The sequence below is a fragment of the Arvicola amphibius genome, chromosome 3, assembly GCF_903992535.2.
Source record: "Arvicola amphibius chromosome 3, mArvAmp1.2, whole genome shotgun sequence".
Lineage (NCBI taxonomy): Eukaryota > Metazoa > Chordata > Mammalia > Rodentia > Cricetidae > Arvicola > Arvicola amphibius.
The window spans coordinates 5,021,046-5,037,043 of record NC_052049.1 but is presented as its reverse complement, the minus strand read 5'-3'; the positions used below and the strand labels follow the sequence as shown (position 1 = coordinate 5,037,043).

General features: G+C 46.3%; 1 protein-coding gene across 1 annotated transcript in view; it reads right to left on the bottom strand.

The window, feature by feature from the left end:
• Adcy2 (adenylate cyclase 2) overlaps positions 1-15,998 on the bottom strand; it is a 335,378-nt gene that overhangs the window by 34,134 nt on the left and 285,246 nt on the right. Inside the window, exons 17-19 of the mRNA XM_038322841.1 lie at positions 15,821-15,940; positions 12,401-12,570; positions 1,763-1,847 (exon numbers count right to left, since the gene is read on the bottom strand). Of these exons, the coding sequence (XP_038178769.1) occupies positions 1,763-1,847; positions 12,401-12,570; positions 15,821-15,940 (375 nt within the window). The remainder of the gene's footprint in view (positions 1-1,762; positions 1,848-12,400; positions 12,571-15,820; positions 15,941-15,998) is intronic.

Genomic DNA, 15,998 nt, shown 5'->3' with positions numbered 1-15,998 from the left:
AGCTAGGAAGTGGTCACTCCAGAGTCATGGATACCACAGCCCTTGGAGATCTCATGTCAGCACAGGCAGCTGTTTGTAACGTATCTGTGATTCGGAAAGGGTGTGGGAGTACAGCTTTTCTTATCCCAGAAGACTCTTCTGTAACGAATCATCCCTGTGCTGGTTCTGGACTGAGGCCTAGCCCTCAGTCCTGGCCCACCATGGTGTTTCCCACGTGCCTCATGCAGACATGTGATTCACAGCCCAAGGTGCATAAGTGATCACAAAGAACTACTCCACTCCTCTGGGAAGCAATGCCTTTCCCATGTGTCTGGGATGTGAAGCGCATGCATCACTATGGTAAGGGGGAAAAAGGGATGGCTTCCTATAAAGACTCTTTACCACAATTATGCCAGTTGATCATAATTTTGAACACTTACTTATTTAATTCTATCACAAAGTAATAGATCAACTGTCAATCAATCAATTGACCACAATCAGAGTGGTACTGAATGCTGGCCATCCCCGTGGCTATTAAAACTGGGTTGGTGGGTGGGATTCAATTTGGTTCTAGCATCTTAGAATACTCTAGGATGGGAGGTGATCTGACTGGTGATTATTAAAGAGACTTTGGACATGGCATCAATGTATGACATAGTGAAGCAGGCAGCTTGTGAGAAGCAGGCGGCTCGCCGAGGAGTTGCTATTTCCCCATGACCACCCGGCGCTGCTGCACAAGGAAGCTCATTCTTTTCTGTGTAATTTGCCGGGTAACCCGGGAAGTGCAGGGCTAAGGCTGCTCCATGACTGAGGGCAGCAAACTGGTCAGCAGTGAGAACAAGCAACAGACAAATGATCAAGTCACAGGAGAAGTGGGAAAGAAATGAGCCCCCAAGGCAGTCAGGGTGTTACAAGGGCAAGACCCAATGCAGAATGAAGACATGCAGACACCAGCAGTTGTGGTGGGAGGAAAAGCCTCACACAGGGTTTGAGGGCCTCAGCTCGCTGAGCCCAGGGACTGCCGTACTGCTAGCTCTCAGGAAGCATGCAGCTCATCCTGCTTAGGTGTTACAGGACAGTCCCAGAGGTGGCATGCTAGCCCAGCTGTGCAGTTGTGCTACCTAGAAGGGAGACTGGGAGCCACTTAGTCTGTGGGTATTAGCCACGGAGTTCATGTGCTTCTCTCTATTGGTTTGCCCATGGTGAAGGTTCGGTGCCTTTTAATCCAAATCATCCAATGGCTCACAATGCCAATATCCTAGGCTTTAAAACAGATATTGGGGACAGTGCTGCCTGGCTTCCAATAAGTCTTACAGTCACCAGCGGCTGACTTTGTGCACAGGCATAAACATGGTAATCCTTAAACTCCACTATTTGTAGCCTCTCTCACGAGACCAGGAGCAGGCAGAGGCCCCAAGAACGAGTAATAGTTTCATTTGCACCACAGAATGAGGTTTTTTAGCAGAGAACCATGTTTTGAGGAATGGCTGCAAACGAAGCGAAGGTGGCATGCTAACTCTGGGAAGAAGTGTGCTGTTCACTGTGACCGACTCATACAAAGGTCTGTAGTTCCAGCTGTTTGCAAAATTAGTTGATTCCTATCTCTGGGGTTCTGAAGTCTGCCCCTCATGGACAAACAACTTTTTCCTTTGTATCTGGCCCATGCCTTGGGTGTCTATGCTTGTCTAAGTAATTAGATGATCTGAAACATTTTTTTTTAAAATCAGAAACGTGGCTACAGCGCAGATCTGCACCCCAGGAGACAACAGGAAGAGCGTCTTACCTGTCTACCCAGAACGAGCAGCGTGATGAAGAATATAGAGAGGGACACGGAGCCCATGGTCTTCAGGTCTTTCCAAATGCCTGGTCTATTGAAGAGAACAAACCAACAGGCAGGCAGACAGATGGACAGACAGATCACAACACAACAACACAACATGCACACAGGGCTTAGAATCCCAGTACTGACAAACTCTAGAGTCCCCAGAGCATTTCCAGATTCCGTCACAGTCAAATACACATTTCAAATATATCACAAACCCGATCTGCATAAAAACAACAAAAGGTTGAAGCCCACATATTGAGGACACAGTAAAGGAAAGCATGTGCAAATTAACACAGACCTTTACTGTGCACTGAGCTCTAACAGACATTGCAGGAGGGGCTTGAAGAATACTAATCCAATGCTTGTGGGGTAGAGACTGATCATTGGATGTATGCTTTTTTGATGTTTCCATTATTCCTCTCAGGATGAGAGAGTATGTTTGAAATTGTTGACTGTGTAAGATATAAGAATGAAATAAGGAAGTAAACTTCTACAAGTCCCTCTTGCTTGTGACTGACAGGTGTCGTTTATATAACATTCTAGCTGATGCACACTCTTCATACGTTTGTGCAATTCTGCACCACAGAGATAGGAATCCTATTCGTTGCTAATCGACTGGCAGATCCAGGCGAACACTGGCAATTCACGGTTAGCTGGGCTGCGCCTTCCCTTCTCGGTGCAGCAGTCACGGCAATGCCTCCTGGCACATCTGCATTAATGCAAGAAGACATTGACTGCAATTCTTGGCAGCGTCCTGCATTTTTCTGGCAAGCCACCTCCCCACATTTGAGTATAAGGAAGAGCTGGAAAACAATGGCTACTTTGCGCAGACGCTGCCCCACAGACAACGTGGTGACCGGCAACCACTTTCTTCATTTGCTTTGTGAGCTTCCAGTTTTCTCACAGAAGGTTTGGGGCAAGTGAGATCCTAAGAGAACTGGACGTAGCTCGGTGGGCTCTGAAGTAAGAGAGCCAGGACCCTTGTGAATGTCATCTTCATCTGTCAAAGGTGATATCAATGAAAACCTTATGAATGGAGAAATCCTTGTGAATGTCATCTTCATCTGTCAAAGGTGATATCAATGAAAACCTTATGGGGCCATTCTGGATACATCGGTTAGCATACTCCTGGACACAGACTGACCCACGGCACGCTTTCTCAACGGCACTGCTGATTTCAGTGTTCAGTGTACGGTGACAACAGAAAGAAATGGCTAGAATACAGGGGAACAGGAAACCAGCAAACCTCACAGGCAGAACGCAACATGAGGAGGGAAGGGAGGGCGGATTTCTGCAGGAATCACCCATTCCCAGTGACCGAGAACTCTCCAGAAGGGCATTATGTGCTTTTGTGCTCTTCCCTCTGGGTGACACCTGCTGTGGCTGTCAGGATGCTGACCTCATTTACCACAAGGACGTCTCAATTTCTCCAAGAAGCAGGAGGAGGGCACAGGGCCACTTTTCTGTCACTATCGCTGATTTTACAGCACGGAGTTCTTCTTGGCCTCAGGCAAATGTGCCTAATGGCACAGTTTAAATGGCTGGGGAAAGCAGGTAACTAACAACGGTGACGTCAGTGAGCTTTAAACTCAGTTTTTTTCCCCTCCGCATTAACCACACAGACATCATGAGGACTGGACTGGTTAGTAAGACGGCATAGCACAGCCACCATCCCTGGAAGGGACAGGCTGGATGTGCATGTGCATGTTACCTAGCTTTGCAATCCACGGGGCAGAGACAGAAATGACAGGTTCCCCCTTCCAGCTACCACTCCTCAAACACAAAACTAAGAATAAAAAGCCAGGCACACAGGTCAGAATTTTGCAGTTTTTTTTTCTTTCAGAGACACAATAAAGATTCAATCCCCTTAATTCCCTTTTGATCTCTCATTAAGAGACCCATGGCCTCAAATACAGAGACAAGGGGTCAGGGTCAGGCAGGGTCTTCTTATGAATTTGGAACCTGGTTAGGTTTTCATTTAAAACGTAGAGAGTGCGCGTAAGCAAGCCATTAGGATGCTGTTCTGGGGATGCCTCACACGGATGTCTCATGAGTAACTTGGCAAGGGAAGGGGTTGACACCATAGTTCCTCCTGTCTTTCAGATCTTCCAAACTATTTAAGACAGCAGTGAGCTGGAGGTGAGAGAGCAGCAAGGAGAAGGCTTTCCTCGTTGGTCTTGGAGAGTACAAAATCCAGACTTCAGCACACCTTACAAAAAGTCGCACACAGCCTGCAGAACACTGGGTGTCAATAGGTGGATGCCCCTCTCTGCTGTGAAACTCCCTGTCCATCACGAAGGCCTGAATTTTCTCAAAATGTTCTTTCAAAAGTATCTTTTACCGAGTAAGCAAAATGAATGGTCAACCTGTTAACTGTGGGCTGCCTCTCCGCAGGGGCAGACACTTGTAGACAAAAGACAGGATTCAGCTCAAAATCTGAAAGCTAAATTCGCACATGAAGATCCATTCCGGGGTTACGCTTGGGTCACTGTTCAAGAGCATGTAGATGGGGCTGGCAGCAAGGGGCCAGGTTCCCGAGAGTTTGCTGCACGGTTCTGACCACTGTCAGCTTCCTGCCGCAGCGGCAACAAAGACCCTGTCACCGATTGGCTCCAAATAGAACTGCACTGTTTTGTAGTTTTGGAGGCTGGGAGTCTGAAGCCAAGTTGAATTTAGAACAATTCACCTCGGAAACCTAGAGTGTCCTTGTCTCTGTCCAGCTTCTAGGGCTCTCTTGGGCTTGGCTTCTGGGTCACACCAGGGTCCGACTTCATCATCTCTGGGCAACCTCAAGCGCTGTGTCTGTCTCTTCACCAGATCTGTGTCTGTCTCTTCACCAGATCATAGAGGACTGCAGCCATTCTGGGCAAGGGGGCCACCTTTGATCTCATCCTAATTTAATTTTTATCTTCAACTATCTTATTTTCTCATAAGATCACATTGTAAAGTCCTGGGAATTAAAATGTCAATGTATCCTTTATCTTTTGGGGGGGTGGTGTGTGGAGTGTCATAATTTGAATCATTGAATGGGTTTAGCTGTTTATATAAAATGATACTTCTCACACTTTTAACCCAATATTATTTGTTTCTCTCTGTTCTACAAATCTCCCTCCCTCCCTCCCTCTCTCTCTCTCTCTCTCTCTCTCTCTCTCTCTCTCTCTCTCTCTCTCTCTCTCTCTCTCTCTCTCTCTCTCTCTCTCACACACACACACACACACACACACACACACACATACAATGATTAAGCTTCTTTGATCTCCTGTGGTTGGGCAGTGGGATATCAGGTTGCAACATCACTAAGTTGTAAAGCCAGGAGATGTAGCCAGTGTAATTTCAAATGTTTCTGACAGTGATTTCTAGCAGGACGGGGATGTATGCCTTCTTTCTATGCATAGGCTGGACTCTGGGGACTTGGGCCCCACACATGCCTGTAGTCACACACTAATGTGTAGCTGGCTGGCCCTCGGCCTGAGACTGCTAATGAGCAATTGTCCTGACCCTCAAGATTTAGGAATCCAAATGCACAAAACACTCTGATAAATGGGGTGAGAACGATGGAGAAATCAGTTAGTGAACAGTCGGTCTCTACCCTGTGGGCAAACTGCTCTGATGAGGTACACAGGACATTTTCATTACTCTGGGGAGGAAAAGCAACCTGGGCACATGGACACAAACATGAACTCATGGATTCCAAAGATGTTCCCTCGGTACTGAGGTGAAAGGGCCCTTGCTGAAGACTGAAGCTGCTCCCAGATCTTGCAGTGAAAACAGAGACTGGGGTCAAAGGGAAGATGAAGAGTTACCATGACAGATTCCAGAAGCTGAATAAGCAAGCTAAGAGAACAAGATGGCTAAGAAGAGGGACACAGTTCTGGGCTGTGACCACAAGTTGGCTACCCCCACCCCAAATCCTTGAGCGACATGTAAGACACCATTGTCTTTAAAGTCTTGCTTCTAACACAGCTGACTGTAACAGAATAAACTGCAAAGCTGATTCTAGCCAGAAGCTTCCACCTATGAAGCCACACCATAGGCAAGGGTCTAAATATGGGGGTCACCCAGGAAGACTGTGGTTACATCTTGGTGGCCAGGTGAGCTCTCTGACGTGGTGCAGCTCTCAGTTAGTCAAGTGTGAATGCGAGCAGAGAAACTAGCAGTTGACAGCGCTTGAGTGAGGTTGGAGGGCAGTGACAAGTGACCAGCAGCTAGCTGGCAGACAAGGCCAGCCACTAGCAGAACACGTATCAGAGATGGATGGACAGAGGCTTCAACCACCCCTAACTGGGTGGGTATCAGGTGAACAGGACATGAACCTTTCCCTGCTGGGGCTAGGGGTTGCCAGCATAGAACATGTGGGCCCTCTTTTCCCCAGGATGCCCCGAGAACCAAGCAGCCTCAATAGAGCTCACCTTAGCCTCTGTCCAGGTTCCGCCATAGCCCTGTAACCCCAGACAACGGACTTTCTCAATGACTTTTTCTTCCACTCTGGGAGGTTTTTTTTCCTTCATTTTTCCTCAATTTCTCATTTCTCCGTAATTCTACTAATAAAACTTGCTTCCACTTCTCAATTCCCAGACGAGTCCTTGCCTTTAGTTTTCATTCTTGTGAGACACAAACTCACAGCCGCTAGCTCAGGTTGACCTTTGTGACCTTTCAGCGTCTGGCACTTTAGGAGCTTGGGCCAAGCAGAGCAGAACTGAGAAAGGTCTTGTCACTAAAAAGCTAGTACACATCATCACTTCTAAAAGCTTTGTATTTTGGCTCAGTTGAAAGCATGTACTCTTCTTTGAGAGGACCCAGACGTAGTTCCTGGCTCCCACACAGCAGCTTGGAGTTGTCTGTAACTCCAGTTCCAGAGGATCTGTCTGACACATTCTTCTGGCCTTCATGGGCATCAGGCATAAAAATCACATGCTTGCGCACATGTGCGCGTGTACACACACACACACACACAACACAAACACACACACACACACACACACACGTGCACACGCACAGCATGGGCAAAGACCCAACACCTCTGCACGTAGTCTCATTTGACTCTCTGCTTGGCATTAAGTTTACCATCTGCCTCTCTCCTGCACCGTTGCATTAAAACATACCTACCTACCTTTGGCAACAAGAGGCTCTTGAGTCCTCTGGAGGCTTTAAAAGTAAAAGCTCTGCACAACTGATGTCATGAGGATGAATCTGCCCACTGCCCCTTACTCAGCACAGGCCATGGAGCAAAGGACAGGGTCAGAGGTCAACACTACCCAGGGCCAAATATAAAAAAACGCAGCCCGGAAGACACGCTGGGATCATGTGCCCTGCGCCGTGTTAGAGCACCTTCGTGTCAGCCAGGATGTGAGGGCCGTGACCTGAAGATGCATGTGGTCCTCCACAGTGCTCTGCCAGCTGTCTCTGGGAGGCGGTGGACTGGCTACATATTACCAAGACTGCCCTCTTTGGGGTATCCTACCCATCCTGAGTCACCCAGTGACTTTGCACAGGTGTGCTAATGGCTAGTATGCTCAATGACAACAGTTTGCCTAGGGCTACTGCATGTCCTATAAAGGGTGACCAGTAACAGTCCTGATGCTATCCAGGGGACAGGTGGCTTAAGACTGGTGCTTTTTCAGAGTGGTACAATATTATACCACTGCTAACTGGACCAAGCTAGTACTGGAAGCTTGGAGAGTGCCCTGGAGGCAGCTGCAGGTTAAAAGGGATACAAACAAGGCTGGAGAGGCGGTGGCAGCCCTCAGTTCTAGAGCTAACGATGCACCCCACCAGTGCAGCTCCGGGTTCTCTGTGTAGAGAGGAGTGGCACCGAGTGGGCAGCAGAGGGACACCATGGGGCTGGGTACAAGTTTAGGATCCAATCTGAAGAGTCAGAATCATATCCTGCAGTCTGTGGGAACAGGGTTGGCTCCCCACAAAAGAAGGTTCAAAACAGAATGTTCTTCCAGATGAGATGAAAACAAGGTGAGCTTTGCTTCAGGTGGAAGAAGACGGCTGCATCCTCTAGAAGGGTGATGCAGTCTGGACAGCTGGGGTGTCCTCCCTATGCTGCTCTGTTGGACAGCATCAGACAGCACAGCATGCGTTCTTTGCCTTCAGAAGGTGGTGGAGAAACAGGCAAGGTTGGGGAAGCTGAGATATCAAATTTCAAAGTAACTGAAAATAATTGCAGAATTAACGTGGACATATTATGGAAGGATATAAAATTAGATTACATTCTGATGAAAAGAAAGGAGACCTTAAACGGGTTGTAGGTGTTTTGAACAACCCACCACTATCTGCACAAGGGCAGATGTGCGGGTCTCCCTGCTTTTCTTCTGCACGAAGAATTCCGTAATTCTCTCTTGAGACTATCAACTAGTTCAGCATCCCGACCCCAACCCCAAGGTGAACAAAAATCTATCACAGCTTGTTAACGTGTAGACATGAGGTTTTCAAAAGATGCAGAAAAGATGAGGAATGTGGAGATATCCACCCTTTACACCTCTCCAGAATAAAGGCACACATCTGGCCTTCCGGCAGGGTTACCTCATGGTTACTGCCTCTCAGAGATGCTTGCTGGTTTGAGCCTCTCCACGGGGATCCTGGAGAGAGAGCTGATGCTGAGGTTGGGAAGGTGAACCTACAGAGAGAGCCATGTCTGGAGATCACAGACCAAACTTCTGGAAGATGCTAAGCTCCCGATGTGTCTGCTGCTTAGGCATTCATGTACCGTGCCACCCACAAAGCTCTTATATTGCCGCACTACAGTTCTGACCTAGTGACTTAGTCTACAGAGTTTTTCATGGCTCCTCTGTTGGAACTCCTCACCGTCCACGCTTCCCCAGAGATCAAGGCCCATGTCTGGCCTTCCAGTGGGGTCACCTAATGGCTACTGCCCATGAAATGATCACTCCTGTCTTTTGAGATGTGTCCATTCTTTGAGAGAAGATGCACTTTGTAGATTCCTCAGTTTGCATCATGAGAAGTCATGAGACAAAAGCACTTCTATCATCTGTCAGGGCTCTCAACATCATCTTCAAGAACACTCGGTGATCCAACAGCGTTGGCCAAGAACTGGTGGAGAAAGTGTCTCGCGATCTTATCTAGGAACTGCTGTGGACATGCTCTCACAGACAATATGTAAGGCTGTTGAATGAACCCAGATATATGCGAGCAACTCATTCTGCACCTTCCAAACATATCCTTCCCGTGAAGTGAAGCAGAAGCAGTGTTTATCTGGTGCCGGGATGCTGCCCACCTGCCACGAATGGACCGTTCACGGCACACACACCCCATGCAGTCTGATTTTCCTCCTGAAAAATCTGGCCACATTCATGAATTGGTAATGACATCTTTGATGTCATCTTATGAATTATTCAGTAGCAGAAGCTTTTCTAGGGCTGGCTTCTCCTCCCTTTGCTAGCCCTCCTGGAAAAAGAGAATTCAGAAGAAGAGGTGAAGATGCCAACCGTTTGCACAGCCGTACAGACCTCCTCTCTGTATTTATCATGATGCACGCCAAGTTTGGCATAGTGAAGGCCCCTTACCAGGCCATGACGAAGCATGCTGGTGAGCCTCACATGCCAACTGTGTTCATTTGTTGGCACTGCCATTAAACGGAGATGGCCCTTCTTCAAACTTTCTTTTGAGTGACCTGGCCTCAAGGAGCTGCAGAGGCAGGAAGTAAATGGGGGGGGGGGCGTTCATTATTGTCAGTGTTTGGGACCTTTGTACTGTTTGGAACATATTCTGATTATATTTATTTATTGTATTATTTATTCATTCAGCATCTAGAACATGCTAGGCACAGTTGTAGGCATAGCAGTACTCCTGGGTCTGACTAAATTAGAGAGGATTAAACTCCTCAAGATTGTGCGTGCATATGTCTGTATCACTCTCCCCCGCTCTCTCTCTCAGAGAGAGGAGACACCAAAATATCAAATAGGTCATGTTCAATTTATTGAGGATGGAGACGGTCAATCTTCATTTCCAGGGTGGAAACAAGAAAGAAGAGACTTGGTATTTGGCATACCTCTGGAGGGAGGACTACAACTGGGAGGCATCCCCCTGAGAACATTCAAAAACAATGAAGGACAATCCCAGAAACCCCCTTGGCGAGGAAGAATGCTGACCTATGACAGCCAAGCTTTGGTATGAAGCCAACAGGGTCAAGAAAATGTGGACCGAGGAGGGGATGAGGACACAGTGCCTGAAATGGGCAGGGGAAGGGACATGACCAGACGGACTTCAGCAGTGCACTGGCTCCAGCAGAATGCCGATGTCTGGTCATCTCTAAGCCAGTTACCCCCTGGAAGGGAATTCGAGGATGCTCCCTCTCTGACTGGACTGGACGCTGGCATCTGGACTGGAAGGCATGCTTGTGAACACATCCCACTTTCACTTCCGCACCAATAAAACAGGCCAAGCGTGGAGAAACCTTGATCACTCACACCAAGCCTTGAGAGTGCAGGAAACAGAAAACATGGGTATCTGGGGTGACTAAGCTACTCTCAGGGCTTTCCATTCGGGGTTCACTTGGTGTTAGGGGAGACCGTACGACTGGAGGCGATGGGCTATTCCGCCCCTTGATTCTATCACTGCTCCTTCAGCAGAGGAATGCATTTAGGGGCGAAAGAATTCCCAGATCCTACAGGTATCTGTTGGAGAAGGGCAGAGCTCTCTGAAGGAGATTCCGAACAGTAGCAGATGCAGCCCCTGAAGAGGATGCTGGCTTCTACCAGTAATCACCACTGGTGCGAAGTCACTGGAATTCCAAAGCAAGGGTGCAAAGACACCCCACAAGTACATAGCAGCCGCTTTGCCACTGCTGAGCCTCTTGGGGATGGTGTCTCTTCAGGGCTTAGTCCCATCTGCAGGAGCAATAATGTCCTCATGCCAAGCTTTATAATCTCATTTCCCCCTATGCGCCGAACATGTGACATATCTAAGCACTTTAAATTTAATAAAGGAAAATTTAATAGGTCTATCAGTGGTATGCAAAAATCAGCAATGGGACATTTATCTAGGAAAGTGATACAGGCTCGCTAGATTTAGTAGAGAGATGATAAAGCATGCTTGGCTGGGGATTTTAAGAATTTATAGGAAAATTAACTTCTAGTTTCATCTCATCTTGGCTAAGGAATAATTAATAATTATTATTAATATCAAGGAGTAATAACATTCCCTTAATACAGTTATGCGTTTCTCTAGCTTCGTGCCCTCAGCATTATTATAGACTATCAGGCTTCACGGCACGGAGGATGGGAAAATTAAATTAGGTGACAAGAACTGTTGATGCCATGCTTCTGAAAGTGTTTGTATCCATAAGAAGCGCTCAGTGAGGGGGCCACCTTGCGCACCTGGAGGAGAGGTCACACGTTATCAGCACAAACCATCTTTCCGGGTCGACATTTCCGTGTGCCTTATCTGAGGACTCTTTATATTAAAAACTGGAGATGGCTGGAGATAAAAGCCAGTGATAGAGAACCTGCTTGGAATGTACAAGGCCCCCCAGCAACGGAAAACAAACAAACTAAAAAAACCCCACAAAAATAGAGGGGTGATATGAAGGAAAAGACAAAGAATTCACAGAAAATTCCTGATGTGCTTGGCAGGAAACACCTTGCTACTGAGATGTGAAATGGGTAATACGATCATTAAAATGTTCTCTTTCAAGTACGGATCAAGTATTCTTTAGAAGTTTTGGGAAGTAGTTTGGTAACTGAAAACTTTGTGCCAACATGACTGTCAACCCACAAATGCTTTTGTGTGATGACCGTGGTAAGATTCTTTTGATAGGATGCTTTCTTGCATCCGGTCCTGGGGAGAGTCAACAGGATTGTATTTCTCTTGGCAGTCGGATTTTTCACAGTGCAACAAAGTTTCTAGGTCTGACCTTTTCCCTCTGCACAGTGGTATTTCGGAAAACTCTACAAGGAATCTTCACACCATGACTTGTGAAAGCAGCTACTTATTCTGTCTAGTGCTTTTCCTTTTGAACTGAATGACATTTTGTTTCCAAATCTCTCTCCTGGGGAGACTGAGTGATTTCCGGGTACGTGTTTGGCTGCTGTGAGCGGCTATGGAAAGACTGGTATGCAGAATGCAGAAATGTCAATATTTAAACACCCCACCATATATTGGACAATTCTGCAGCCGAGAACCGCCTAGGGAAAAATGCTAACAGGGCCGAGGCAGGCAGTCCTAGAATGCTGCTACCACACAGTATTTATGAAGATGGGCATGGCGCTACACATCTGTCATGCCGTGCTGGTTACTGGAAAGGCTGAAGTGTGTGAATTATTGTAGCTCAGGAGCTCAATCCAGCCTGGGCAACACAGGGAGACCAAAGGGGAGGGGAGGGTAGGAAGGGTTCATATTATACAAATCATTTCTCTTAACTCTGGCATATTCTCGACATACATCTCTCAACACATATTCTATTATCAAGAGTGAAAACACACCTCATATTCCTGAATCATCATTTCAAAGAAACTCACTGCGATTACTGAGAGCAGCAGCTTTGATTAATTTTCACTGAACATAAGATCATAAGACCATATGCCATATAGCCACGAGTGTGGTAAGGACCAACGGAGCGGGTCTACTCACCTCTGAAACAGGACCTGGCTGTACGCATCCAAGACGTGGGAGTGGGTGTGGAGCAGAATGGTGTTGTAGCCCACCAGGGCCACCATCATGATCAGCATTTTTAACTCGTAGTTCACCCTCAGGAACACGGAGCAGGAGATCAGACCCAGGATGCAACTGTATATGAAGTACTGGGACAGGAGAAAAGGACACACATTCAGGATCACTAAGGAACCCTGAGCTGTTAAATTTGGGTACCAAACAGGTATGGTCAACATGAGAGCTGGCTGGGGAGGCAGGTGCACATCTCCACCCTCTGACCTGATGGTTCACACCTGAGTGTGGTTTTCATGAGATTCTGAAATAATCTGGCATAGCAAAGAGAAATAATAAAAAACACTAGTCAAACACTTCAGAAAAACAATCAAAACTACCCAAACTGAAGACATGTCATACACACATGCCATTTGTTTCTTGAAGATGAAAACAGTGTGCGCTGTGCACACTGAAGGGATTTTCAGAGATGATATTAGGTAGAATCTTTCTTGGCCTTGTCAACTTGTTAATTCATGAAAGGATTTAAATTCCTGCAGATATCTCCATTAAAAGCACCAGGCTTTTATTTATTTTATTAAAGGAGAATTCATAATTCAGAGTAGACCCTCTCTGAATCAGGATTTAGGCTGAGAGCTTGATCCAAGGGTCAAGGTGAAGCTCTTGGAGTTGGACAGGTGCCATAAGGATGCCAGGACACTACATCTCAGACCCCAGGAAGGTGTGTCCACTTCCTTGACCACCTCCCCTCTGTCTATCACACACAGGCAGGTGTGGGAGAGCCCTGGATTCAGGCCTGCTTCCATCACTCATTATCAGCTCGGTGATGTCTGGCTAGTGACGTAACGGTCAATATCTCAGCGTCTTCAGGGTACAATGAGGGTCATGATGTCATTCTTACAGATCCCTGCAAAGAACAGATGCAGGAAGTCCAGCGTCCAAGACCTGCAGCGAAGACAGATTTGCCAAAGACAGGCACCTGCCATTTCTGAAGGGTTTCTGTTGCTACATCACGGAGATCTGAAGAACAAGGAGCTGGGCTTCTCTTCCAGCATTTCCAGGACAGGAAAAACAAGGAAGAAAGGGCGAGCATCTTAGTTCAGGGACATAGATGGTCCATAAGGCATCCAGCTGGGTTTTCATCACAGGGATGCACCGTTCATGAACTCACCTCTCTCTAAGTCACTCCCATGGGGCTCAACAGAAGGTTACAGATGTCAGCTCACGAGTTCTGTTCTCACAGAAGAGGAAGAGTTGGAAGAAGTGCAAGGTTCTGCCTTGTGACAGGGGTGCTCAGTTGAGTGGAGGCATTGTGCAGCATCAGTGCAAGCCCTTTACCTTTGGAGAACTTGCATCTCACACTACTGTTTTCAAGGGAGACAGCAACTGCCATCTGATGCTACAACTGGGTCCCTCTAGCAGAAGTCAGAGCTTTCCTTGCGTGGATGCTTGGCAGCCGCTCCCTACTGAGGGTGGCAGCATCTTATGAGACAATGAGTGTTGTAATCCTAAACTGTTCACGAAAGACTATTCCGTGTTGGTTCTCCACTGCTCTGAGCCACCACAGAAAATAGAAAGAGACCAAGGGCCATGATGGGATTATTCAGGCCAGTGTGGTCAAGTGAAATAAGAGAAATGTGGACACATGAGCAGCGGAGCCTTCCTCTCCTCGCGGTGTGTTTCTCAAAATCAGCCCTGGTTACATCTTAGGTGAGCAGTTAGGTAACCTTAGGGGGCTTTTGAAGAGCCATGGACACAGTACACTTTAGCACCTGTCCTTCTTAGGATAGCTCCGGGGTGGACCAACATCTCTGTAGGGAACCCCAGGAGACTTGATCAGAATGTTGATAGCAATTTGATACAATTAATCAGTGTCATTAGACTCTAACAGAATGTAGGCTTGCATTGAGTGTTTTTTTCTTTTTAATTGGCTCTTTTTAGTTTTGGTAGTCCACCATTGTATTTTTTAAAAAAGTGTTAAAGCATGATAGATTTTTAATAAAGCAAATGAAATGTAAATATGATCTTTACAAAAAGAGTACATGAGGTTATGACTTGCAGCCTGGTGGTTCCTTGCTCAGGGAACACAAAGGACCCCCCAAGCTGCTCTTCAGAGCTGTGAGGTTGTCCTAAGAGATGAACATGGTGGGGCATCCGCCTGCATCTCCTGGGCATCTGATCCTCACAGCAGAGCTCCTTTCTGCAGGGAAGGGTCCTGCATCTTCCCTTTGCCCCTCAAAGGGGTGATGGAAATGATGCCAACCACCTTAGGGGGCTCACGTGGAGACCACAGATGCCGACGACACAGGGGGCTCACGTGGAGATTATATACAACAACAAGAGTTCAGAACAGGACCCAGCCCAAGCAAAGCTAAGTAAAATTTATGATTTTGGCATAGGGATATTACAATTTTGTCATTGTTTGTAAGGACTTGGAGTGTTCATCAGTTGTCATTTAAAAAAAAAAAAGGGGTTTATTGCTGTTTTATGAAAGTTTCCAGCTGGCAGAATCTGACGTTAAAATTGGAAGTACATAAAACAACACACATGAAAAGGGGAGAGTCTAATGGTCCCAGCACCCACAGTTGGCCTGTACTATCATTTCTATGTGTCTCTCCATGCTTCCGATATATGTTACTGTATACATTATTACAAAATTGTGATCATGTGTCTTGGAATAGTTTTAAGTAATACTTTTTTAGCAATTTACTATGAATGTATGTTATTTATTGAATATTTTAAAACATCTTATTTAAAGGCTGAGTTTAATTTAAAGGCTGGTTGTAACAAAATGAATTTTTAAAAATTGTGCTTATCTACATTCAGTTTATTGTTCTGTTTTATTATGTAAACACTTGGACCAAAACCTTTGTAGGGAAAACTGTTCAATCTTTAGAATTAATTCACAAATTGAAGTTTTCAGTGTAAAGAGTTGGTGTGCTTTTATATTTAAAACAGCCAATTTTTAATAAAGTAATTTATTACTGTAATTTTTACAATTATTATTATTAAGAAGAGTTATGTCATGACCAGAGTTAAGTGGGACCTTCTTCCCCATACTGCCCCATTCACTGTCAATCTTAAATGTCCTGTAATATGGGGTTATGTGTGGTCTTGTGAACACCACACAATTTCCCTGCTGTTCCAGTGGGTGGATCTGCTAAGCCATGTTGCATTCAGGGGCTCCCGAGCTCCTGAGTCCATCATGTGGTTTATGTATAGCTGGGACATGCCAATGTGGGGCTCCTTGAGCAGGATCTGCTTTTCGAAGACTTATAATTGGGATGGAGGGCTAAGTTTAGGTCACATCTGAGGCTGAGGACTTTGCATTGTTTAGGCAAACATCACAGGCAAACAGCAAAACACAAATAGATGCAATTTTCTTACCGGGAGGAAAAACAAGTTCTGTGCATGGAGAATCGCTGCCTGGTTTTCTGGGACAGAAAAGTTTGCGTTTGATGTATTGGCAGTAGGAAGGGTGGTCTCCTCAGAGTCACTCAGGAAAAACTGCAAAGAGAAATGATGTTTTCTTCAGTGAATTGTTACAGATTGGATGGAATAAGTA